The sequence below is a fragment of the Pichia kudriavzevii genome, chromosome 2 (genome assembly GCF_003054445.1).
Source record: "Pichia kudriavzevii chromosome 2, complete sequence".
Lineage (NCBI taxonomy): Eukaryota > Fungi > Ascomycota > Pichiomycetes > Pichiales > Pichiaceae > Pichia > Pichia kudriavzevii.
The window spans coordinates 503,917-528,601 of record NC_042507.1 but is presented as its reverse complement, the minus strand read 5'-3'; the positions used below and the strand labels follow the sequence as shown (position 1 = coordinate 528,601).

The 24,685-nt window shown below is 36.8% G+C and overlaps 12 protein-coding genes across 12 annotated transcripts; 6 read left to right on the top strand and 6 right to left on the bottom strand.

Annotated features, from left to right (window-relative positions):
* Nucleotides 1–534: 534 nt before the first annotated feature.
* C5L36_0B02700 (uncharacterized protein) lies at nt 535–3,348 on the bottom strand (the record flags this gene model as incomplete). Its single annotated transcript, XM_029464629.1, has 1 exon — nt 535–3,348. The coding sequence occupies one exon, from the start codon at nt 3,346–3,348 to the stop codon at nt 535–537; it is 2,814 nt and encodes a 937-aa protein (XP_029320488.1).
* Nucleotides 3,349–4,130: 782 nt separating this feature from the next.
* On the top strand, nt 4,131–6,164 carry C5L36_0B02690 (uncharacterized protein; the record flags this gene model as incomplete). The annotated part of the gene is made up of 1 exon (XM_029464628.1): nt 4,131–6,164. The coding sequence occupies one exon, from the start codon at nt 4,131–4,133 to the stop codon at nt 6,162–6,164; it is 2,034 nt and encodes a 677-aa protein (XP_029320487.1).
* A 1,233-nt stretch (nt 6,165–7,397) lies between these two features.
* Nucleotides 7,398–8,672, top strand: C5L36_0B02680 (uncharacterized protein; the record flags this gene model as incomplete). Its single annotated transcript, XM_029464627.1, has 1 exon — nt 7,398–8,672. The coding sequence occupies one exon, from the start codon at nt 7,398–7,400 to the stop codon at nt 8,670–8,672; it is 1,275 nt and encodes a 424-aa protein (XP_029320486.1).
* A 93-nt stretch (nt 8,673–8,765) lies between these two features.
* On the bottom strand, nt 8,766–10,643 carry C5L36_0B02670 (uncharacterized protein; the record flags this gene model as incomplete). The annotated part of the gene is made up of 1 exon (XM_029464626.1): nt 8,766–10,643. The coding sequence occupies one exon, from the start codon at nt 10,641–10,643 to the stop codon at nt 8,766–8,768; it is 1,878 nt and encodes a 625-aa protein (XP_029320485.1).
* A 697-nt stretch (nt 10,644–11,340) lies between these two features.
* Nucleotides 11,341–11,739, top strand: C5L36_0B02660 (uncharacterized protein; the record flags this gene model as incomplete). The annotated part of the gene is made up of 1 exon (XM_029464625.1): nt 11,341–11,739. The coding sequence occupies one exon, from the start codon at nt 11,341–11,343 to the stop codon at nt 11,737–11,739; it is 399 nt and encodes a 132-aa protein (XP_029320484.1).
* Nucleotides 11,740–12,025: 286 nt separating this feature from the next.
* On the bottom strand, nt 12,026–13,924 carry C5L36_0B02650 (uncharacterized protein; the record flags this gene model as incomplete). Its single annotated transcript, XM_029464624.1, has 1 exon — nt 12,026–13,924. One exon carries the CDS (start codon nt 13,922–13,924, stop codon nt 12,026–12,028), a length of 1,899 nt encoding a protein of 632 aa, XP_029320483.1.
* A 325-nt stretch (nt 13,925–14,249) lies between these two features.
* On the top strand, nt 14,250–16,652 carry C5L36_0B02640 (uncharacterized protein; the record flags this gene model as incomplete). Its single annotated transcript, XM_029464623.1, has 1 exon — nt 14,250–16,652. One exon carries the CDS (start codon nt 14,250–14,252, stop codon nt 16,650–16,652), a length of 2,403 nt encoding a protein of 800 aa, XP_029320482.1.
* Nucleotides 16,653–16,819: 167 nt separating this feature from the next.
* C5L36_0B02630 (uncharacterized protein) lies at nt 16,820–17,622 on the bottom strand (the record flags this gene model as incomplete). The annotated part of the gene is made up of 2 exons (XM_029464622.1): nt 16,820–17,104; nt 17,509–17,622. 2 exons carry the CDS (start codon nt 17,620–17,622, stop codon nt 16,820–16,822), a joined length of 399 nt encoding a protein of 132 aa, XP_029320481.1.
* Nucleotides 17,623–18,565: 943 nt separating this feature from the next.
* Nucleotides 18,566–18,856, top strand: C5L36_0B02620 (uncharacterized protein; the record flags this gene model as incomplete). Its single annotated transcript, XM_029464621.1, has 1 exon — nt 18,566–18,856. The coding sequence occupies one exon, from the start codon at nt 18,566–18,568 to the stop codon at nt 18,854–18,856; it is 291 nt and encodes a 96-aa protein (XP_029320480.1).
* Nucleotides 18,857–18,939: 83 nt separating this feature from the next.
* Nucleotides 18,940–19,761, bottom strand: C5L36_0B02610 (uncharacterized protein; the record flags this gene model as incomplete). Its single annotated transcript, XM_029464620.1, has 1 exon — nt 18,940–19,761. The coding sequence occupies one exon, from the start codon at nt 19,759–19,761 to the stop codon at nt 18,940–18,942; it is 822 nt and encodes a 273-aa protein (XP_029320479.1).
* A 327-nt stretch (nt 19,762–20,088) lies between these two features.
* Nucleotides 20,089–21,981, bottom strand: C5L36_0B02600 (uncharacterized protein; the record flags this gene model as incomplete). Its single annotated transcript, XM_029464619.1, has 1 exon — nt 20,089–21,981. One exon carries the CDS (start codon nt 21,979–21,981, stop codon nt 20,089–20,091), a length of 1,893 nt encoding a protein of 630 aa, XP_029320478.1.
* Nucleotides 21,982–22,263: 282 nt separating this feature from the next.
* On the top strand, nt 22,264–24,618 carry C5L36_0B02590 (uncharacterized protein; the record flags this gene model as incomplete). Its single annotated transcript, XM_029464618.1, has 1 exon — nt 22,264–24,618. One exon carries the CDS (start codon nt 22,264–22,266, stop codon nt 24,616–24,618), a length of 2,355 nt encoding a protein of 784 aa, XP_029320477.1.
* Nucleotides 24,619–24,685: the final 67 nt, after the last annotated feature.

Below are 24,685 nucleotides of genomic sequence, written 5' to 3'. Positions count from 1 at the left end.
GATTGACGAATCTGCTCGCGCACAGATTGTCAAATTGGGAAAGTGTTGAAACCAGCAATTTATTTTTCATTCAATATTCATGAGAGCACACTATGACATAGCATTTGTTGTGAGTCAAGGCAGTTTCAAGCTGTTGTGGGCATTTGGAGCAAATTTAGTAAACTCTTAGGGGCTCTGTGTGTGCATATGAAGAAGATGTTTATAATTCGTCTCCTGCCGAAAGAATTTACAATTGTTTTACAGCTAAAAACTCTTCTTATCCGAATTTCTTTTTTTTATTGAAACTCTAAAGACCTGGTTGTTGCAAGACGTTTCATTCCAGAGAAAAGTGTATTAATTTAGAATTATTAAACAGAAGTGTCAGATAAAATATTAAACAGAAATACAAATGGTAGTAATAATAGTAGCAATATCAATATACCAAAAAGAGGTATGTAGTGACAGAACACAAGAAATGGACGCAAAAAAAAAGAACTAAACCAATAGATTAATAAGCAAACATATTAAAGCAAGGAAAAAACAAATGGTAATTTACTACGCTTCAACTTCGGAACCTTGGGAAAAACCACTGAAAACATCATCATCTACTTTTGTAGTCGTTTCATTCGGATTTGGCCCATCAGCCTTCACAGGCTTGGTGGCTGTCTTAGGGGCATCCGTCTCATCACTTACGGCGGTTGGTGCAGGTTTTTTCTCTACTTTAGCTGGTGTCGTTTTGGCTGTCACCTTCGGGGTTGCGGAGATAGTGTTGGATTTTTTAGTACTGGAGGTCGAAGGTTTACTCACAGGCCTGGGTTTTGGTTTTGGTGTAGCTGATAAGTTCTTGAAGTCTTTGTTCTTGAAAAATCCTAGAATACCTCCGGAGTTTTTATTTTTGTTTGACTTAACGACCGATTTTGGAGCTGTCTTTTCAGCAGATTTAGTGGATGGTTTAGCTGCCTTATCTGCTTCATCAGATTTCGCCTTTGCCCTTTCTGATTTCACAGGTAGGTCAGTAACCTTCACATCACCAACCATAGATCTAACGACCTGTTTGGTACCAACAGGAGCAGTTGCAAATGCTCCGTCTGTTTTAGTCGCAGTTCTTTCTTCAGCATTAGTTTCAGGAACTACCTCAGGCTCTAAACTTGCATGCTTTGGACGCACCTCATCTGGAACGTGTTCGGGTTCTTCTTCAATCTCTGGGGGAATTTCAACTCCGGTTTCATCCAATGGGAATTTAGAATCATTCAAATCATCATCATTAAATTCTTCAGGAACATTAACTTCTTTACGTAGATGCTCTGGGTAAATTTCGTTGATATCCTTTTCTTCATTATAATGATCTTGGTGTAACTTCTTCAATTCATCTGCTTTTTGGTCAACTTTAGAACGCAATTCTGTGCGTTTTGCAAAATGTTCTTCCTTTTCCTTCTCCAGTGGCTCAAGCTTTGCTTGCTTTTCCTTACCTTCGCCTTCCAACCTAGCTTCTGATTCTAATGCTCCAGATGTTGCAAATGCTTCCTTCTCGGAGATTTCTTCCAAACCAGTAGATAGTTTGGCAATATGTTCCTGCATTTCTTCAATCTGTTTCAGAGTATCCTCAAGTTCAGCATTAATAGCATCTGTTTTTTTCTTTTCTTCGTTGTATTCAGCCTCCTTACCCTCTCTAACAGTGACAAGCTCATTCAACTTACTCTGTTCAGTTTCAAGTTCAGACAACAGAGGTGCAAGATCATCATCTTTATCTTTAGTCATTTCTTCCAATTCAAGAGTTCTTTCTGCATCATTCTCAGCCTTTGCATCTTGCAAGACCTTCAATTTAGAAGCTCTTTCTTCATCAATAACTTTCTTTTCTTCCTCTTGTTGTTCAACTTGCTTGTTGAACTCTTCTTCTCTTTCGTTATACTTGGCTTGTAACTCCAACCTGAATTGTTCAAGTTCGTCATCAAGAGCTTTTTTATCAACTTCCAATTGATCTCTTCTGGCTTTAGCTTCTTCAGCTCTTTTCCTTTCAACTGCAATACGTGCTTGCCTTTGCTCTTCCTTAAATTCAGCTTCTCTTTGCTTGATTTTAGCTGGTAACTTCTTCTTTTCAGCATCGATCACTTTCATTTCACTGATTCTGGAAGAGAGATCTGTAAGGGCAGGTGTAACAAGAGAAGATGCAATTTGATTGATATCATTAACCTTCATTTTCAATCCGCCGCCTAAATTGACTTCACCAGGTTGAAGAGATTTTGCCTTTCTCTTTGCTGCATTTTCACTTGCTACTTTATAAGCAGATTCATAAGCTTTGGCATTTGCAGTGAAAACTTTATTATCGAGATTCTCGTTTAACTTCTCTAAATCCTTGTTAACTTTCGCACTAGCAACGGCATAAAGACTTTGAGTAACCAGTTTGTTATCCTTGATAGTGGATTTCACATCCTCTTTGGAGGGATCCCACTTTAGAGTAGCAGCTGCAAATTTATTTGGATCCGACGATATACCTCTATCAGATGCTGTTTCAATTCCCATTACTCTTGTTGTTTTTCTGTTCAATTCTTTATCTTTGGCCTTAACAGCTTGCTGATGGATATTGGTAATATAGATAGAAGCATCTCTATTGCTGATTGTATTGGTGGAGCTAGTCTTGATACCAGATCTGAAATCCTTTTCAGGAGTCATTCTAGTGTTTAAAAGTGTGTTGGCCCTTTTAGTAGCGGATTGAGTTACGCCATTGATATTGATTTTACGTGACTTTTCAATAGCTTTATTCGAAGTTGGAATACCTGATCTATAATCCTTAGAAGTACTTAGACTTTTAGTTGATTTTAGATTTTTAGCTGAGAAATCAGATAAAGTGGCCTTACCTGATCTAACATCATCAAAGGCATACAAATCCTTCAAATGTTGTTTAGCTGAGTATTTCTTGTTCAAAACAGAACTAGCAGCCGCTGCTGCATTCTGATCTTCACTAACATCAGTTGATTGGATTGTTTCCTTATCTGCTTCTGCATCAAAAGGGAATTTCAGAGAATTGACTGAGATAGCTGCATATTCAGCTTCCGGGGCAACTGATTCTCTATTCCAACGGACGATTTCATCTGGCTTTGCAATTAGAGCGGCATGTGCGGCTTCAGAAGATAAACCTCTTGCATAAGGATGAATTGATAAATCAGTGTTGGCAGCTAAAATGGCAGCTGTATCTGATGCCGAAGGATCAACACCAAGAGATATCTTGGCTGGGTTAGTATAAACGCCGTACTTCAGTTTTGCCCTGTAAATGGCCTCAGTTGAAAGAGGTTTACCATCAGTTTGGTAAACATTATACTTTGAAGATTTACTTGTAAGCGAATGTGTTGAGTCTGCGTATTGTGTGGTCATTTTAATGGATGTATGTTGATGAGAAAATTCAATTTGTTTAGTTGGCTTGCCTTATAGGCTCTTTTGGTTCTTTTTTCTCCCCTCTATTTGTGTGTACTTAAATCAACAAAAAAAACCGAATATGATATGTTTGGTGATATAAATTTAATGGTTTCCTCTTTCTTTGTGTTTAGGTTGGTTTGAATAATGATGGATCAAAAGGCAATAATTGTACAATTCCCGTCTAACTTGGAAAAAGAAAAGTGAGAGTTCAAGTTAGGGTTCACAGTCAATAATAAAAGTATAACAGCCTCGGTTTCAACTCAATTACAAGTTGAAGGTATGAATGCAAATACGATTAAAAGCGGAATTACAATTGCAAGAATAGAATGGTCATCATCTTCAAGGATAGGCAAGGGTTGCAAAGATTCTATGGATACTCACTCCTCGCATTCCCCGCCTTCTTCCCATGCTTCCTTCTCTGCGATCGAGGCTCGTACTATTGATTGTTTCTGCCATTGTTTCCCAAACAGGCATGCCGCTTTCCGAATTTGGATATTGCCTATTCGGGCTGTATTTTTTCCCTATTCACGACGATCGACTCCAACAGTAATGTTTCTTTCTCTTTTTTACGTAATACTAATTTCTAGGGCTCAGCTCTTTATCAAGTGAAAAGGGGAAATTTATAGATCAAATCAATCCCATTTCCTTGAGTTGCCCGTTTCACTTGCAATTAGAAGCTATTGCCCATTTAACCCAACCCGATTCACCATATATCTTCTAGTATAAGCCTTTTTCAATAAATGAAGATGGCTGTGAAATTCACCAACACTTCTTCAAGGGACAGACAGGTGACACCTACTTTGGATGATGGCACAAATTGTCTTGCTACCCAGAAGTTGTCAGATTTAGCAGCACGGGCTCACCAAAGTCAATCTAAGCTCTGTGTTAATAATGTTACCCAGAAAGATAGTGATGACTCCACATCAAACTTAGAGTTATTTCACAACCTATCTTCTCCTTGTATAACTTCAGTTTCAAATTACCAAAGCCGTTTACATGCTAATGAAAGGGAAGATTCATACATTTGTCACTATAACAAAGGTTTATATGATCCTAGAATATTGAAAACGGTAGACCCCTCCCAGTGTATCTTAGATGGATCAAAAAATAATGTTTTTATGACCGATAAAATGTCCAATTTTTTTAAAGCATCAAATTTAAATGAGAAAATGTCGATAGTTGATCGTTCATTCTTGTTTGATTCAAATTTAAAAAATACAGCTGAATTCTACAGTAAACTCGATAACATTGAAATTACCAATTCTCAATATTATCAAGAATATCTTTACGATGACCCAATTTATGCTAATACACTTGAAAATAATAGAAGTTTTGAATCGACAAGCTACGAATTAGATTCTGTGATATCTAATTCCAACTCAAGAATACATACTATGGAAGAGGATAATGGGACAATAAACCCTATTTTTTTCCACCATACTCCCTCTCCTAACAATACAACTTCAATTAGAATTATCACATCTTCAAACAGAATAACGAAACTAAGAGATAGAAAGTTGATTCAAGCCATTCACAAGAGCTTGAAGCAGCACAACAGTAATTATTTGGATGACAATGATGAAAAAATAAATACAAATTACAATGGCTTTAAAACTTTGAATGACAATCAAACATATAAACTTCGTAGGTTATCAGGTGATTTAACTTCTATACATATAGAAGCGAACGAAATTCCTAATCAACAGCAATCTATTCAACCAAACTATACTAGCTGTAAATATTCAGATTTTCCTAGTACCTTCTCTGAAAACATATTTAGAGGAAAAGAAACGCAATATAAAGAAGCTACACCTCGATATAATGATTTTGATTCTTTTCAACCTGAAGCTAAGATATTAAGGGAAATGGAGAAAGAAAGAAAAAGTCTGGAAACAATTGCTTGTACACAGAAATTAATTGATAATACAAAGCAGAATGCTCTACACATTGAAAAAGTAGAGGACCTAGGAAATAGTGAAGAAATAAAGCAAAATGTCATGTCAAAGCAAGGAAAAGCAAAAGAAGGGGTAGAAGAAGCAGAAGACGAAGAAGCAAGGGAAGAATTAAGCGAAGTTGATATACATGGTATTAACATTACAGCCGACTGCAATTCCTCTGACCAAAGAGATGTAATTAAACCACAGATGAAAAAAGTTAAAGGTTTGAAAAGCAACAGCCAGGAGTGTAAATCTCAACTTAGTCAAGACACTGCGCTCCCAAAAAGAAAGATAGTATTAACATTCAAAAGGCACAATAAGAAATATAGACAGGGGAACAGTATCATGAAAAATAAAGAAAGAGAGAACGATTGTTCTATGAATAATAGCTTCGGCAAACTAAATCAAATCAAACAGGTTAGCAATATAATGGAATTTGAAATAGATAAACCCAAACTTATAAAAGCCGAAGAACAAGAGCAGGACACCCAAGAAATTGAGAAAGATAATGATATCGTACTGGAAATTTTTAGAGCATCACTGAAGCGAAATAAGGACAATTTTGCAAAAACGAAATCATCCGATGTCCTTCTTGCAACTAAAATCCCTAGAGTCAGAGCACAAAGGTCTAACAAGAAAAATCCCAACAAAGCCAAAGATAATATCTATAAGTGTCTTCAGTGTCCAAAAGAGTTCAAACAGAGATCACAATGGAAGCGCCACATTGATTGTATCCATTTAAAAATAGCCAAATTTGCTTGTATAAAATGTGGTAAAGCTTTCAAGAGATCCGATCATTTGAAAAACCATATCAGGAGAATCCATGGACAGCCTTGATTTTTCTATTGATAAAATTGCATTGAATAATTAACCTAAAAACGAAGAGATCGGGAGCAGATCTATATATACGTATAATAATAATCCAGTGTTGGGAAGGTCTCTTTAGTTGAGAACATCCCTTAGTGCTACCTTTAAAAGTGTCTATAAAATAGCGTTAGAGTTGAGCGAGAGGGAAGGAAATGCCAAAATGCGCTTTTTTTGGAGCTGCTCCAGTGGTGCAACAAAGTTGAGCCACCGAGTGTTGCCAGAAAACATGTTATTTCTACTGAAGGCAAAAAAAACAATGTAGTTAGCTATGAGCAACTAGAGACGGTTCTCTTAGCCAATGTTTCTGGATACAATATAACAAAGAAGCATAGTGTTTTGGCAGCCGGACATGCAAACGAAGAAATCATGCAATTACTAACGCCCCCCTCCTTTCGACAGATCAAACCTCACGCTTGAGCAAACATGGCAATATCACTAGTCACTTTTTTAACAATAAATAAGGATTTCACTGCGACGTACTATCCAACTTGTATTGACCTACATCATGCTTTTTTTTCTCATTCAGACAAAAAAAGAAGCCCGTTCAGATTATACATATTCCATAGAAACATTTATAGTTGCTTTCTTATGATGATGATGTTTTTGTTTTGCACACAAGCGATTCAGTGCATCAAAATATCATTGAGAAAATGCCCCAGGTAAATCAATAGATTGAAATCTGTTTCTATTGAAAATATAGCCACAATGTATGCTGTCTCCTTGCAACCTTCATTGAATTTTATCAAATTGTAAGTATTGTTCTAAATGGTATCACATGTATGCTTTCTTTCCATATTTCATTTGACATTGAAACTCATTTGTACTTTTTTTTTCCCATTTTAGTTCACCTTTTCTCATTTGTTACTTTCAATCACATCCTCTCCTCAATAAGACTATTATTTTTCTTCGAAATTGTTTCATTTGTTCATCTTTATTTTTTTTTAACATAATGTAATTCCAATTGTTTTATTGAAACAGTAGACTCAAAGCTATTTCCATGTCTGGTATGTATGAGAAGCTTTTTATCTGATGTCATTGCTGCCTCTCCACTAGTTTCTGTTTGTATCGTTCTTATAGTAGGTAAAAAAAATTAGTTCTTCTTTTCTGTAATGAAAATTCAAGTTTTAAATAGGAACGAGTATAGGACTTTCGCATTTCAATATTTAATACGTCTGTTAGATTGACCTCCACGAGAAGTTTCTTATGTGCAACTTGGGATTTGGTTGCTATCCACCTACACAAAACAGTCTAATGTTAAAGATTGAGAGTTATCAATACCGTTTTCTTCATGTTTTAATTGGGTTATTTGTAGTCCGAATAATCCAAGCGGCCGTTGTATATTTTGTTCCCTTCCAATTTGATACATCCTCAGCAATTTTAATCGATAAATATAAGTCAGAGATCCCAAAATATCCAGGGTGGCTATTGCAGATATTGAACAATTTGACAGCATGGGACTCTGTGTATTTTTTAAAGTTATCTATGGACGGGATTACTTATGAGCATGAATGGGTTTTTGGTCCTTTATGGTGGAGAATGATGAGAATATTCAAGACTTCAATGAGTTTCTATGGCATTGAAATGGATATATACGACGTGCTTGTATCTTTTATCATTTTGAACAATGTTCTGATTATACTTATTAGCTATATCCTTTACCATTTATGCCTCTTGATTTGCGAAGGAAATTTGAAATTGATTGGTAAACTGAATAACAAGAAATTTGCGTACTATACATCATTGATAATTCTCATTCAACCATCTGGAATATTTTCAACAGTGTCTTACTCCGAAACAATGGTGCAATTTTTATCATATTTGGGGGTCTACTTATATTTATCATCCAGAGGAAGAGTTACATTATCTAATCGGGTTCGATATTTTCTTTCTGGAACGCTATTTACTATTGCATTTGGTTTTAGGTCGAATAGTCTCTTATATGGAATTATATATCTGACTGATTTGTTGCAGTTTCGAAATATAAAAGACATATTCACCATCTTAATTACTGGTGCTCAGCTTTTCATAGGACTGGCACTGTCAATCTACATTCCGTATTCAATTTACTGCCCCGAGAGAGGTGAATGGTGCAACAGTTTTAGTAAATCTCTTGTACTATATGCACAATCTCACTATTGGGATAATGGATTTTTAAAATACTTTACTATTGCGAACATCCCAATGTTTGTTATTGCGGCTCCACAACTTCTTATTCTTGGATTGTCAATAAATTTCTTCAAAAGTTGGGTGACTTTGAAATCTCTCACTATCATGTCTGCCATCTATTTAGCTCTCCAATTTACAACGATGCATGTCCAAATAGTTAATAGGGTGAGTACTTTTATACCGTTACACATTTGGTACGTTTCATATTTATATACCGTTAATCCGGAAAGAGGGAGATGGATCTTGAAGTGGTGGATATTCTGGGTTATTTTACAAACGGCACTTTTTGCTGCATTTCTACCGCCAGCTTAATCAATACTAAATATGCAATTGCATGTGGAAACATCGTCTCTGATTTAAAAAAAAAAAAACAAAGTACAGGAAGCAACAATAGAAAGCGTAAATCTAAACGAGCGTTCCATAGCTGGTTGGGAATAAGCCTGTCTCGCCATTGATTTCACCCTCCGTCCACCCTGAACCATCGTCATCTTGTATAATAGTTACAATATCTCCCGTTTGTAGACTCAGTTCATCATCACCTTGTGATTGATAGTCATATAAAATTTCCATTCTCTTGATGGTCTTTGTATTTTTTCGTGGTACAACTTTAGGAGGAATTTTTTTCTTTTGTTGTAATTGAACTTGCTCAATCTTCAAATAGGAGGTAGGAACCAAACCTTCATCATAGGATGACTTAACAAATGTCCAACCCGAGCCATCATCTTCATCCACTATATCAAACTGATCGCCCTTATTCATTGATATTTCATCTTCACCTTGTGCTTCATATGGATACTGCGCAATGGCAACCTTTGACAAAGAAGAAGTAGTTGTCGACCTGAAATTGATTGGTTCACCTACTGGTGTATTGTATGCATCTACTATTTTACCCAATGTGTTGAACAATCTTGATTTAGTGTTCGACGGGGTAATTCGAATATTGTTAACGTCTTGTGAAAGTTCTTGAACTTCCATTTCTGGTTCTTCAGCAGAATTACCTTGATGTTTATTCAATTTCAAGAAACCAAATTTGGATTTTTTCTTTTCGTGAATCGGTGTAGTTATAGTCATATCTATGTCACCCGTTGCGGATTGAATGGTTTGGATTTCAACTTCTGCCATTACTCTTTTAGTATCGTCATTAGTGAATTTTTGTAGTGTTGAAATTGATTTAATTAACAATTCTTCAAACTTTTGGTACTCTTCTGGTGTTTTTACTTGGACTTCATTGAAGGTATCGCCCACCAATTTATTTCTTTCCACCAAGACTTCTTCAACCACCTGTTTTTCATCATTACAAATTTCAGACAATTTCTCATACGTTGCACATGCATTGTTTAACCTCAATTTCAAATCATATAATGCCGAATCATTAACAATCATTTGATCATCATCATGCCAAATTGACGAAGGTATGTATTGGAAATGTGCTGGTTCTGACCAATTTGAAATGTTATGCTTGACAAACATTGCAGTATCCAACTTTGGCAGATTTTGTTTAACGACAGAATCAATCGAGTCAATAAAAGTATTAATTCTTTCATTTGATTTTTTTTCTAGTTCTGAGCTCGATAACAGGATACTATTAACTTTACTAACTTTAGCCTCGTTTAGTTCTTGCAAACCATCCAAAATCTCAGGTGTATCTTGGTAGTAGTATTTATCCTTTAAGCCATTACATACACTGATGGAGATCAAATAAGCATTTTTGGAGATGTTCATTTCAGCTTCTCTTTTGGTGAGCTTCTCTTGGTGTTTCTCGTTTGTACTTTTCAAAGACTTGGCTCTCTGCGATTCCATTGCTTCACATGCCGAATCATATGCTTTCTTTTTCACAGTCATGTCATTATAGTGCTTATCTCTAGTTGATTTGAGATCATCATCAAACTGTTTCCACCGGTCTTTAATTCCCGAATATTTGATGGCCAGCTTACTCAAGCCCTGCGCAACATAAGAGTCAAACTTCCCAGACAATTTCATCTTCTCCCTTGCAATGTTCTCACATTGAATTAAAACTTCCTTCCAGGCAACAACACTAGCACATTCAAGGGAACCAGGTGTAATTGTCGGCTCATCTCCAACACTTAAAGTGGGACCAAGCTTGGTGGTTTTCTGAAGAGACTCTTGTGCTAATTTAGTCAATTTTTCAGCATATTCTCGTTCAATTAACGACCGTTGTTTATAAAAAGATTCCATTTCTTGCACAAACGCCAAGTTGGATTTCACCCAAGACTCCGTCTTCTTGAACCCATCTTTGATTTCGTCTCCAATGCTTACATCCATGGCACAGCAATTGGTATTATAGCCACAACGCCCTAGGTTAAATTCTGAATCTTCACCTCAGAAATGTGGAAAGCAGACAACCACTTAGACAATGCAAGTCAATCTCTATCTCCTAATACACTGTTATCCTCGGTTCTTACAACTAGTCCCGCGCATAAGCAGAATCCGAGAAAACTAAACAATTAAACGCAATTACGTAATAAAATAATAGAAAAATGAATAAAAAAAAAGAGAAAAAAAAAAAGAGAAAAAAAAGTGGCGCAAAAATTCCGCCAAGCACGTGATTAAACAATGCGCCACTTTTATTTATTTTTGTTACAAATTTAGAAATTGGCGTTACTCCGCTCGCCGAACTGTTTTTATTTTTATTTTTTTTATTTTTTTCTTTCTTCCCCATGGTTTTCTCGTCCCGCGTTTCTTGGAAATTTTTTTTTTTATTCCCCCACGTATGCGGGAAACTCTGCATTTCACACTTGCCGAACAGCCACAGTGGGAACATCGCAAAATACCGGCCCTCCCCACGCCGGTTCCCCCCCTGCATTCCCCGCCCTTAGTTTAGTCACACATCGATATAGGTATATACCCAGATTGATATTTTGACACTTGGACATAGTTAGACATCTCTTTGTGTACTCTAATCCTAAATTTTTTCTTTCCAACCTGCTATTTATCACCTTGGACTTCACAGATATCTACAATGGCGACAGGTGCAGCAGGTGCTAACATGTTCAAGAGATTCCTCAACTCAGAGACCGGTCCTAAAACCATCCATTTCTGGGCCCCTTGCATGAAATGGATGCTTGTTTTGGCAGGTGCTAATGAGATGACAAGACCAGTGGAGAAAGTCTCCGCTACTCAACAACTATCGCTTTTTGCAACAGGTGCAATCTGGACTAGGTGGTCAATGGTTATTATACCAAAGAACTACCTTCTTGCATCTGTGAATTTCTTTCTCGGAGGTGTCTCTATTGTTCAACTTATTAGAATTGCAAACTGGAGAATTAATGATTTAGGAGAAACCCCTAAACAGGCCATCAAGTATATGTTTGATATAAAGGACGATGAAAAGAAGACCATTGTGCCAAAACCAGAATAGGTGGAATGTCCTCAGAAAGAGAGAACATGTCTGAATGATTGATTTGCTAATTACCGGAAGTGGACTGGACCTATGCATTCCCACTTCCCAACCCTTCTCTGGAACTATCAATATACCTTTTATTTCCCCCTTACTATTTATTACTAGAGACAATACACAACTCGATTGGATAAGATGCGTCTATATATCTTGTATATGTGTGTATACTTTCATCACCAGATTCTGTTTACTGTACGTCCATTTCTTAACGCCGAAGCATGCTCTTTTAAAATGGTATATAGTTGGTCTACTCTTTTAAAGCAGGATTCTGTAACAGATCACCCATAACATTCTCTTGCTTGACGAGTTCGTCGATCTCAGTGATGAGGTTGACGCTTTTCGGGTTGAGGCGTTGGAGCCGATCCAGAAGATCGTCTCCACAGCTTTTCAACATGTTCTCACGAAACTTGACTCCACGTAGAGACTCCCTGTCGTCGTTACCATTGCTATTACCGTTTTCTTTCGGAATGGCCTTATCTCTCTTGTTTGTACTCGCCGAATTATTTAACCCATCTTTCCTAGTACCTCCGTTGCTGTCACGCTGCTTAATCATATTGTCGTTTTCATCATCACCAATTTCCTCACTACCATTATCATCAGCAGGATCAGAAACAGGGTCATCATCATCACCATCATCGTTATCGTAATCGTCATCATCAACATCATCACCACCTTCGCTCTCCTCACTAGCTTCGCCGCCCTTACTGCCTGCTTTTGTCCGGTTCATTAATTCATGCACTCTATCTTCGCTGATGACAGTCCCGTCCCTGATACACCTTAGCTTATATTTGATGACATTTTTCACCCTGTACAAGGTTGTAAAATCTATCCATCCTGTCTCAATATTACAAACAGGCTCAAGCTTGAGATTTTCAAGTATTTTTTTGACTTCATCATCCAAAATATCACCAATTTGAAAACTTAGAGAATTACATGCAGTTTTCCCGTCAAAAAAGATCTGTCTTGGAATCTTACCAATCCGTAACTTGTTAATTTCACTATCTGGATTGGCAAATTCATCGATATAGTCATACAACGTAGGCGGCAATATATAGATGTCTTCATCATTCTCAATGACTTTTTCAATCTCCACATCATGGTTGACCTTGGAACTACTCCTAAATGCCTCAATTTGATATTTATATGAGTTCGGATCTTTAGTTGGATCATATCCAAACTTAACGAATGAATGTCTCCATGGCCCTTTAGAATATGTGAATGATACAAATGGTAATGCAAATTTCAATTGTGGTCGATATTTCTTTGGCAGCAACCAGTAAATATGTCTACGAATCCAAACAGGTTTCATATCGAATAATTTTTTCAAGATTTTGATACACTCTAATAGTATGTATGAGGGTGAGTCATGGATCATCCTCTCCGGAGTTCCATCCTCTCTCATTTCCTCAATTTCCTTCTCCACCCGTTCTCGTTCCTTTGCCAATGCTGGATCATGTTCAGTCGGTACTTGTGCCCCAAATTTAACGATAATTGTGTACAACTTAACTGATTTATTCAACCATTCACCTTGTTCGTCTAATAGTAATTTTCCATGGTATCTGTAGTTATGAGACACATCTGTACGGGCATACCTGACCAACGGTGGGATATCCAAATCTCCATCCTCAAACTTTTGCAAGGCATCCATACTAGACATTAGCTCATTGCTAAACTCAGCAATTTTCTCAAAATTCCCATTCCTTATGGATTCGTCAAATGTTTTAGAAAAGTTAGAGTCTTTGTTTATTCTTTGGAAATCAGCTAGTTCTCTGAATTTGTAATTCTGCCTTAAAACACCGACTGGTTTGATAGTATACCGAATACCTTCGTTCTCACAATACTCAATACTTTTCCTAACATCTCCACCACATTTTGCTAGCACTCTCTTGGGGAGTCTGAAGTTTATTAGAACATTGCTGGAATTCTTAACTACGTTAGAGCGTATAGGATGTGAAAATGGATCGTTGGGCCTCAATCTCAATTCCAGTTTCATATCTGGTTCAATAAAGCATTTCTTTAACTTTTCTGTGCCTCCAATTAAGTCAATTGCCTTATTAGTATCTTTTACCCTCAAGGGATACTCTACTGATATCAAACTAGGAACATCAAGGTCCAACAGCGGTGCCACTTTATTTCTATTTTCCATTATTATCACTGCCGTTTGTAGACACTTGTTTCAAGGCCAACAAGTTCTGACGTGTGTTCAATGTCTTGATACCTGTTTACCGATACATATTATTGAAACGGGAACCACCCGCGAGTAATTTTTTTTAGTTCAAACGAAAATTGTCAACATCTAGCGGAAAAATGCTTATTGAGGAAAAAAGTTCTCCATTTAGTTCGAAGTAAGCCTTGGATGAGTAACTCTGGTAGGATTATATGTTAGCATATTGAATCCTTCATCCGACTAATATTGTACCTGCGCCAACCCAAGCTAAAAACAAATCTATTATACTCAAATCTAATCATTAATGAGTGTGCGTCGGTCATCGAGAACTACAAAAGGCTTTCATTCGTCACGCCTGGATGATGAGCCACAAGATAAGTTATCCAAACCTAAAATTATCAAAAAGAAATCAACAACGAGAAAACAACCTGCATATGTCCCAATTGTAGGCGAATCAGTAAGATGTTTGGTTTGTGCCAGTACAGATTTAAATTATGACGAAGATGACGACCCATTTGGTCCGATGGTTGAATGTGAGAATTGTAAGACATGGCAACATATAAAGTGTTATTTTAAGGATGCCAAAGAGGAAGATATACCTGATGACTATAAGTGCGATGTATGTGATCCAGACAATCCCCTGTATGCTAATAAGAGAAGGAAAATGTCTTATGCTAGGTATCTTTCCTTAAGGTTACCGGAATCTCATAATCAGAAAAACAACGAAAAAACGAAAGACAAAGAGGAAGATGAAGAAGAGACAAAAGATCAACAAAAGGAGGAAATTGAAGGCCTCTCTGAAAGTGAAGAAGAAGAAGAAGAAGAAGAAGTTGTAGATGCCGGTGCATTAGAAGAATCTGATGATGAGTATGAAGAATCAAAAAAGCGTGCTCATAGTGACGATGAATTTTCTGATAATGATACCAAGCCAACTAAAAAACTACTTTTGCCTTCTAAAAAAAGAGAGACTAAGAAACAGAAACAAACTATAAAATCTCCATCAATTGAAAGCCAACAGCAAAAGCAATTGCAGCAACAGCAACTACAGCAACCGAATCTTAAAGACAAGAATTTCACCAAAACTGTAAATCAACCTTTAAAAGTTACTTATACTTTAGATTCTTTACGCAAAAACATCGTTAAAAGCTTTGAGACTAAATTGGTGGAGTTTATTCCGAAAACTAATAACGAAGAGCTTTTGAATGGTAAAACACTTGGTGAGTTAGCAAAGTCGTGGGCCGAAATTTTGGAAAATGGTTTATATGGTTTATATCCAAACGATCAGGCCAGCTATAAACAACAGGCTAGAACATTATTAATTAATTTTAAGAATTCTCACCTAATCAAACGAGTAATTGACGGTGAGTTTACAATCGAACAGCTACCTACACTATCAAACGAAGATATGCTTACAGCAAGCGAGAAGAAGAAGCTCGAGGAAGCTAAACAGAAGGCAATTGAAAACGTTGTCATTAAGAATGACACAAGTAATCTACCTAAAATTAGGTATACCTTGAAGGGGGTGGAGATTGTTGGTGACACCGATACGCAGTTTGACATTAACGATAGAAGGAATAAAGAAGTTGAAAAGATTCAGGACCTGAAGAAAAAAGAAGAAGGAGAAGAACAAAATGAAGAAGAAGGAGAACTGAGAGGAAGGTATGGTAAACAGCATAGTCATACCACACCGCCCCCTAATTTCATGATGAATGCGACTCACGACGAGGAAGATGACTATGCTGGGGACTTGAAAAACGAAAATAACGACAATCACGATGACGAAGATTCATTTGTTGCCATGGGGGAGGAAAGCACAGAAACTCATAACATTATGGATGATGACATATTTGACAATATTTTGAATGATGGCAATTCTCAACCAAAGGAAAAGAAAGATACTAAGGATAAGGTGAAGGAAAAAACATCAGCGAAACCAAAGGTAGACACTGAATCATTATTAAATCCCTCGAATCAACCGAACACACCAAATCATTCAAAGAGTAAGAGAGGTTTATGTAAAGGTACGTTAGTAGTCCCTGATTATAGTTTAGATTGCGAAATTGATTTTGTTACATCGACAATCAAGGACAGGAGGAAAATGATTGATAATGCGCATCATATTATCAACGATTTTACAGTTGATTCTACACAATTTGCAACAAAGGGACGATTACCTAGTTCCGTTGCAGATACGTACTTGGATAAAATCATTGCATCGAGAGACCTATATTTGTTTGAGATTAAAGGTGTGAACTTTGATAATGCCACTTTTATGAATATATGGTCAGTTTATCACTCTACATCCAAATATGCGGTTATAGACCACAAACTGAGGTACGTCAAGGATATTTATCTTTTATGTTATTCGAGGAGTAAGATCATCGATGGTGAAGAGAGTCCATCATTAATTAGTATATTTTCAACAGATATGTACGAGCATCTTCTCGATGACGAGTCATCTGATTGTAAAATGTACATTTTATTTGTTGTTCAACGTGACGTTGATAGGTTGAAACCGTTGGTATCCCAACAAGCCCTGCAAAAGGAGGCACCTAAAGATGACGCCAAGGCTGAAAACGATGATGATTATGATCCCACCATTAGTACTATATCAAAACCAAACATCACTGAACTACCTAACGATAGTAACCAAACACCTGACATTAATCCACTGCTTGCAGACTTGGTCAAGAATCTCGGTAGTTAGATCTTTTATAAACATTTTGTATAATAGTAAGTTAAGCAACTCATAATATCGCAATTCTACGTTCCAATGCTTGATAGGAAGAGTTTTCTGATTATGTTTTATTCTTCTTATACAGAAAGGATAGATATATTAGCACTTAAAAATTGTAGAAATTAAAGTTCGGAAATTTAAGCTTTTGCTAAAGCCTTCTTAACAGCAAAGTTTCTTTGCTTCTTTAAGACTAAAACTTGGAATCTTTCAAAGTCATTTAATTGAGCTCTTCTCTCTCTTTGTGCAATCTTCTTTGCCCAGCTGGTCTTTGCCCACTTAGCATCGATTTCTGCAGCAGCCCACTTCTTAGAGACAACACCGGTTCTTGCACCTCTTGGTAGACCTTCTAAGACTAATGGAGTTAAAACAACTCTACCTAAAGAGATTGCTTGTCTTGCAACAGATGGACCATCAATCAAAACCTATGATAAATAAGGAATTTTAATGTTAGTATACTTTCATGGGAGATGTAAAAGAACGACACAATCAATAGTTGGATAATAAAAATGGTTATTATTATTTCCTGGATTATTTCCAAATGGTAACGATAAAAATCGAGTACTCTTGTGACACAATCATAAGCAGCTCATTTTAGTAAAACAACTAGAATGCATCAGTTATTCAGATCAATATTTCATGGTCAGTTTTGGCTTTCTTATCCACAAATACTGACGCTACGAAAAGTTTGAGAAATGGTTTTGTAGGCTTTGAATTCTAACCATTCATTTTATCCAACTGACTATCCAGCTATACTTCTGCTTAAAACAGACAACTGTAGTTGTTCTTTCTTTTCTTCTTTCCTTTTTTTTTTTCAAATAATACATACTCTCTTTTGATCAATGATTTCAACAATTGCTGCTAACTTGTTTTGAACTAAAACAACTCTACCGACTTGGACTAATCTCCAGTTGGTTGAAACGACCTTGGATTCTGCAGACATCTTTATTTGTTGTAGGATGTTAAAATTTAAAAGATCCAAATCCGAAATTCAAATTCAACAATATATTCAGTATGATATCTTTCAATGAACCCTACACCATACTGTGTGAAAAAGGTGTATACAGCTCGTCCAGGCTCCTCACCCAACCACCCTCACACAGCTAGTTTCTCTCCGCCCCCTGGAGGGGACACTCCCCATTCGAGGGGCCATCGAAAAATGTGAGGGGAAAATCAGCATCAAAATTCCGTGTGCGGTGCGCAGGGGTAAAAATGTACAAAAGTTTAGCCCTCATAAAAAGCACGTGATACTATAAAACCCTCAAAGAGATGCGCGAATGAGTTGATTTTCTCTTTTTGCTTGTTCTCTTTGGCATCGTATAAATAGTGAGCATTCTCCTTCAGATTAGGGAGGCGAAGAATCATTCACCAAGCAGTTGTATGTCCTGCTATTGCAACAAGTGGACACGAGATACAATAAGAAGGATCTTATTTATCTGGTACTTATAGTCAGCTTTATCTTTTTTCTTCTCTAAATGATGACCGATAATTTGCGTTTGAGAAATAGCTGTCTTCGAGACTCGCCGGTCTCATTTATGGAGCAGTTATACATCATGCGACCAACTTCATTACTGATATTTTGTATTTTTCTTTTGTCTCTTGATTGTTTTCTTCTGTAGTTTCCAGTGGTGGCGTCGTTGTACTTTATATCGTTATCTTCAGGCTGTTTTCTGTAGCCATCGGCTGTACTCCATGTCTTCCCTAGTTGCTTATTTGCCAAGGCTGAGTTTGACCGAGTATCCTCGCTAACATGAAAATCGCATGTCAAAAAGGGTGCTGCAACAATAATGATTTACATATGTAACTGAGATGACCAACGTAATTGCCATACCATCTCAACAATCTCACAGACCACTACACGATATCAAACCCCCAATTCTCTTGAAATGTCCCGAGCTGCACAATACGAACAGTCTAACGATGACCAATTCCATGCCCTAGCTAATAAGGTCTCCATCTTTAAAAACATTGCCAATGACATCAATAACTATGCTCAAGAAGACAATTCACAGCTTAATTCATTATCAAACCAATTTTCAGCGTTATCCGATAGTATTAAAGCAACAAGCGCCAAACTCACACACGTTATCCGAACCAATCCCAAAGTTATAAAAATGGTCGGTATAGCTTTCTTAATATTTTTAATCATATACTATTCCTTAAAATATCTTTTCTAGAAACTAATGGGCTCGGTTACATATATATATATATATGTTTATGTATATATTTGTTTGTATTGTAATGCTAACTTGTGATTATCTTAATGTCTACCGCCTGCAACATCCTGTCCAAGTTTATAATTGCCAATGGCTCTACCCCACTGGATCTTTGCTCTACTGATTGGCATCAACCTTCTCAAGTTTTTGAACTTTTCTTCGTTAAGTGAGTTGATCTTCTTCATAATGTCAAGCTCATATTCATTATCAAACTTGGAAACATCATTGATCAACTGAGCCTTGGTAGACTGTCCAATTTCCTTTTCATTCACACTATTCATTACAACATTCCCGTCCTCGTAATAGTGAACTTTGATCTTAAAGACAACAGAAAATCTCCCATCGTTTGCTAGTGTATAAACAGATACCCATTTGCCGTTGTAGTAGTTTGCATCATTTAATTTCTCACCCACAATTAAGACTTTAATTCCATCATTGTGTGGTATAACCATACCATAACTTGATTCATTATAGTATTCGCTTATGTATTGTTCTAGTTCTTCTTGTAATGACTCAACCGATTCGTCTTTCAACTCGTTCGGAACCCCACTTTCAATATCGATTACTTTGTTACCAATGAAATCGTAGTCAAATAGTATATCCTTTTTCAGATCAAAAAATTTCAAACCCTTTTGATTATAGTTGGAGATGATACTATAATCACCATTTATTCTAACTAGCTTCATATCTCCACAGTCTTGTATGTTTTTAACTTCTTGGGTATAATGGTCACGCAATACATTGGAGATTAATCTGTCCGAATTCGCATTGCTTAGCAAGGTTTTGATATCTTTTATGATTGTAGTGTCATCCCCTGCAGGCGATGTTTGTATAATTTGGCGGACAATTGATTCAACTTCAGACATCGTGTCGGTTTAAGATGGAATGTATACTATGAAATGAGATGTCCAGTTCATAAGGGGAAGCAGCATTATGAATGGCAAACAATATCAGTGGTGGTTTTATTGAACGCGGACTCTTTTTGAACAACAGCAAATCAATTTTAGCTCGTTATTCCTAGAGAAACATCTCTCACGTTTCATTCTTAGATATTCGTAGTTTTTATAACAGTACACATGTTCCTTTATTTGCATGTGATATATAAATATCGTTACTTCTATTCGTTACATATTTTGTTTATCTATAGTGTTTGATTTGGGGAATATAGTGCTGTTGTAATGATAATCTTACTTTTAGTGGAATGCCGATGGATTAATGTAAGGAAGTAATCCACTCGGAGTCACAATCCATTCTTGTAATGGCCTACGGAATTTATGTTTGTACTTGGAACCAACATCAGAAACATGAGTTAGGACTTCAATTGATTGGAAGTGATGATCAACATCTTCCTTCGACTGAGGTTTATATTTCCAATCATAATCTAATAATAGAAATTTACCAATCCATCTCTCATTTTCAGTTAAGGGAACCATACAGCGTATCGAGTCTCTTATTATCTTACGTTGTGCCGGATAAGTTTGGGCCCTGACAGATAATGGCGACGGTTTGGCAATATATTCACGATATGTTCTTAATTTGCAAAGTTGTTTCGATGAACCTGTATTCATAGAAGTTATGCCTGAAGCAGTACAGCTGCTGATTGAATTCAATGAAAATGAAGGTGTATCAAGAGCAGAAAGGGATGGCTTCCCCTCTTGAAATTTATTGATAAGAAACCCAATATTTCCATCAAAATTTTCATCGATCAGTTCTTCATTATCCTCCTGATCGGTATCTTCAATTGAACTATCTAAGTCGTCCTGCGTATTAGACCGTCCATTAGTGCCATCGTCGACAACAAATTCATCCTCATCATCATCAATGAATTCATCATCATATTCTTCTACAATTTCAAAGCCATCATCATCAATAGGCAAACCTTCTCTGTTATATCTTTCAGGGGACCCAGAAGCATTTGATCTACCTGATGAAGGAAATGCCTTAAAAGAACCGGTGTTTACATGTGCACTTGGTGAAGATTCATGGCTGTGATCAGAACCTATTTTATTCATATTCCTATGACTAGTAATCAGCTGGTTATTATTACTGTTTGAAGAAGCAGGTCTTGATTTTGAATCAAACTTTTGCCATTTGCCAAGTTTGAAAATACTATCAATCGATTTACCTTTGAATAAGCCTTTTAGTTCTTTTTTGGATTTACCACTTGAAGAAGTTGAAGATTTTCCACTTGAGGAATTAGAATCCGATAACATACCAGGTGTTGCAAACCCCAAACCTAACGCGATATTTCTAGCTGATGAAAAATGTGGGTGATTCATTTGTTGAACTTTTCTACGTCTCCGTCTGGGAACAGTCCTGTGCGTTGGCATTTCACGACGATTCAAATCAAGAGAATTATCAATTCCTAAATTGATTGCATTATACCATTCCACCATTCCTTCTGCATTGGGGAAGTCGATCAAAAATTGTTCACTTTCAAATCTGCAGCGGAAAACATGCGGTTTTTTCTTATAATCAATTGATAAGCCGATCTTACCATATTGAAGTGAATAAGAGCGCACAATATTTGTAGATTCCAGAGCATTAATCGATTTGAAGTATTTCAAAGCCTTCAAGTCAGTCTTTGTTGTCATTATTGATCGAAAATTATCTTCATTATAAGAATATATCACATCATCATCATTAGATGCTAGTGCCGTAGGCGCCACTTGATGTTGTAGTTTTTTCAGCATTAAGTGGTGATAATGGTAGGGATGTAATAAGGAGTAAGAGTTATTGCTTGAGAATGATGATGGTGGATCAAATTTCGTGAGTATAGAATCATCAGCTTCTGCGGGATATCTATAAATATTCAGTTGTGTATTATTCAACTCAAAGATGTATGGTTTCCATGTTCTTTGTTGCGCCATTTCAAATGGAGAAGTCCATTCCATTTTTCGATACAATACTCCAAGTTTGTAAACAGTAGGGGAATAAGAGGGTAGCTTTTCATTGTACGGCTTAAAATCAGTGTATGTGGGTCTGTTAACCCTTGGAAGTGTCAACTCGTAGTCTGGTGGTTCAACAGGAAATGGTTCTAGGAGAAGAAGCATGGCCAAGCCAGGATCTGTTTGTTCCATTTCCATTTCAATTCCCAAGCAGGATTGTAGTACTTAATAAACTTCAAAATATAAAATGTTAATCTTTGAGGGAAAAAAAAAAACTGGGTGTATCTGAAGAGACATTCGGTACATCCGTATCTCCTATTGACTCGATGCAACTCGGTACAATGTCTTGAACAATAGAAAACGAGAATCTGTGCCTCATACTTTTCTCGGATGCGGGTGAAGGCATGAATTTTGCACGTTTACAATACTTCTATTATTATAAACAAGGTGCGTCTTCATGTGGAAACGCTGGAATTGTGCATGTACGTCAATGAAATGCTAGGCAAATCTCCTTCTCCAAGAAAAAATGGAAAAGGTCTGGGATCAGTTCCGAAACCAACGGAAAGGCACCGGGAGTCAGGAGAAAATACCCCGCTGATGAAAAGGTTAGGTTCTACAGATAGATATAGGACATTTCGATACGATACAGACACTGAGGAAAGTAGTATTCATGATGACTCCCGGTCAGAATCAGTATCATCTTCCTTCAATTTTCTGACTTCTACTCCTAGGACTGTTCCTTACCAGGTTTCCAGTGATGTATCGTTAAAGAGGAAAATTTGTTATTATATTCCCTGCTATAGCTGGATTAAGGAATACAAACTCGAATATTTTGGTTATGACTTACTGGCTGGGTGGACGTTAGCTTCTTACCAGATACCTCTATCAATGTCATTTGCCACTGCTGTGGCACATGTTCCCACTTCATCTGGTCTATTGGGACTAACTATCGGTCCAATGGTATATTCCCTTTTGGGAACTGTTCCTCAAATGATTGTGGGTCCCGAGGCCGCCGTTTCAATGATTATAGGACAGTGCATTGAACGAACAACAAAACATGATCCATCAATTGACCCTGTGGATGTTTTGTGTAACTTAACTTTTCTTTCGGGTCTGATTCTATTTACGTTTGGAATATTGAGATTCGGATTTCTTGATAATGTTTTATGTGGAACACTACTCAAAGGATTCATAACAGCCATTGGACTTTCTATGATTTTAAACTCTTGTATTGCTATATTGGGCTTAGAGGAAATAATGGAAAATTTACCTCCCACTGTTCATGTCCACTCTGCCATTGAAAAGTTTCTGTTTTTAGTCCATTATTGGAGAGAATACCATAGAATAACAGCCATTGTAGGTATACTTTCCTTTCTAAATTTACTTTTTTTGGGCTTTTTGAAAAAAAAGCTGATCAAAAAGAAATTTAAGAAAGTTTCATACTTTCCAGAAATATTATTCACTATTATTTTGTTTACAATTTTTTCCTATGCTCTTGACTTTGAAGGTAAAGAAGTGTCTGTGATTGGTGAAGTCTCCTTAGATAATTTGAAATTGAAGAATCCATTCTCTTCAGTAAATAGAGCTCATTGGGGGGAGCTATTTCCCATTGCATTTGCTTGTGCGATCCTCGGGTTTTTTGAGACGTCCACTGCAGGTAAGTCTTTGAGCTCCACACTTGAAACGCCGGTCTCTTCAAATAGAGAATTGGTTTCATTAGGGGTTGTGGGTAGTGCTGTTTCATTGTTTGGTGCGCTGCCTGCATTTGGTGGTTATTCTAGATCAAAGCTGAATGCAGTGCTTGGTGCCAAGTCTCCAGTATCTGGCTTATGCATGGGACTAACAACCCTTTTTGTTACTTTCAAGATGTTGAACAGCGTGTACTATTTACCAATATGCGTTTTAAATTCTGTTATTGCAGTTGTTGGTTGGAAAATGATTGAGGAAACTCCAAGTGAAATAAAATTTCATATACGTACAAGAGGTATCAACGAATTGGTTACATTTGTGGTCACACTATTAGCTTCCTTGTACTACTCTATCGAGATTGGTGTTGCACTAGGGTGTTTCTACTCATTGATGAGGGTTTTGAAGCATTCCACACAATCACGAGTTCAAATTTTAACAAGAGTAGCTGGTACTGATACTTTTGTTAATCCTGATGCAAGAGATACAAGCACCGAATCTTTTCCTAGGAAAATCGACAACTACGTTGTTCCCGGCTATAAAGAGTTTCGTCGCCAATCCATTATTGGATATCAGTCTTTGGCCAATGTAGTAGAAGGGGCGTCTTCTGAACAAAATGCGGAGTATTCCCTATCCAACACAGAACTAAAAAATTCCGATATTTTTCCTAAGTTAGAAGATCGTGAAGGTTGTATTATTGTCAAAATAGCAGAACCCTTAACTTTCTTTAACGCTAATGATATGAGGGCAAGATTGAAAAGAATTGAATTGTACGGATCAACAGCTCAACATCCTGGTGCTAAGTCAATTAGAAAAGAATTGAGACACATTGTTTTCGATTTACACGGAATGACGAGTATCGATTCATCCGCCACAAAGACTTTCTACGAATTAATTGAAGGGTATCACAGGAGAGGCATAAATGTCTTTTTTACCAGACTTTTCAAAAGTAACCACTTGTTCAAGTTGCTCAAAGATTCAGGTATTCAAGAATTGCTGTCCGAAGTTGATGGTGAGGAATTTGGTATTCACCAAACTAGAAGACCATATTACGATAGTATATTAGATGCATTAAAGGCAATAGATAAAATTGACGCCACATGTGATTGGGAGACGCATTCGATTTACTCCACTATTGGAATAGATTAAACAGGAACATTTGTTTCTAGGTGTGTATTGGTTTATTTATACTTAAGGAAATCTATATTACTTATTT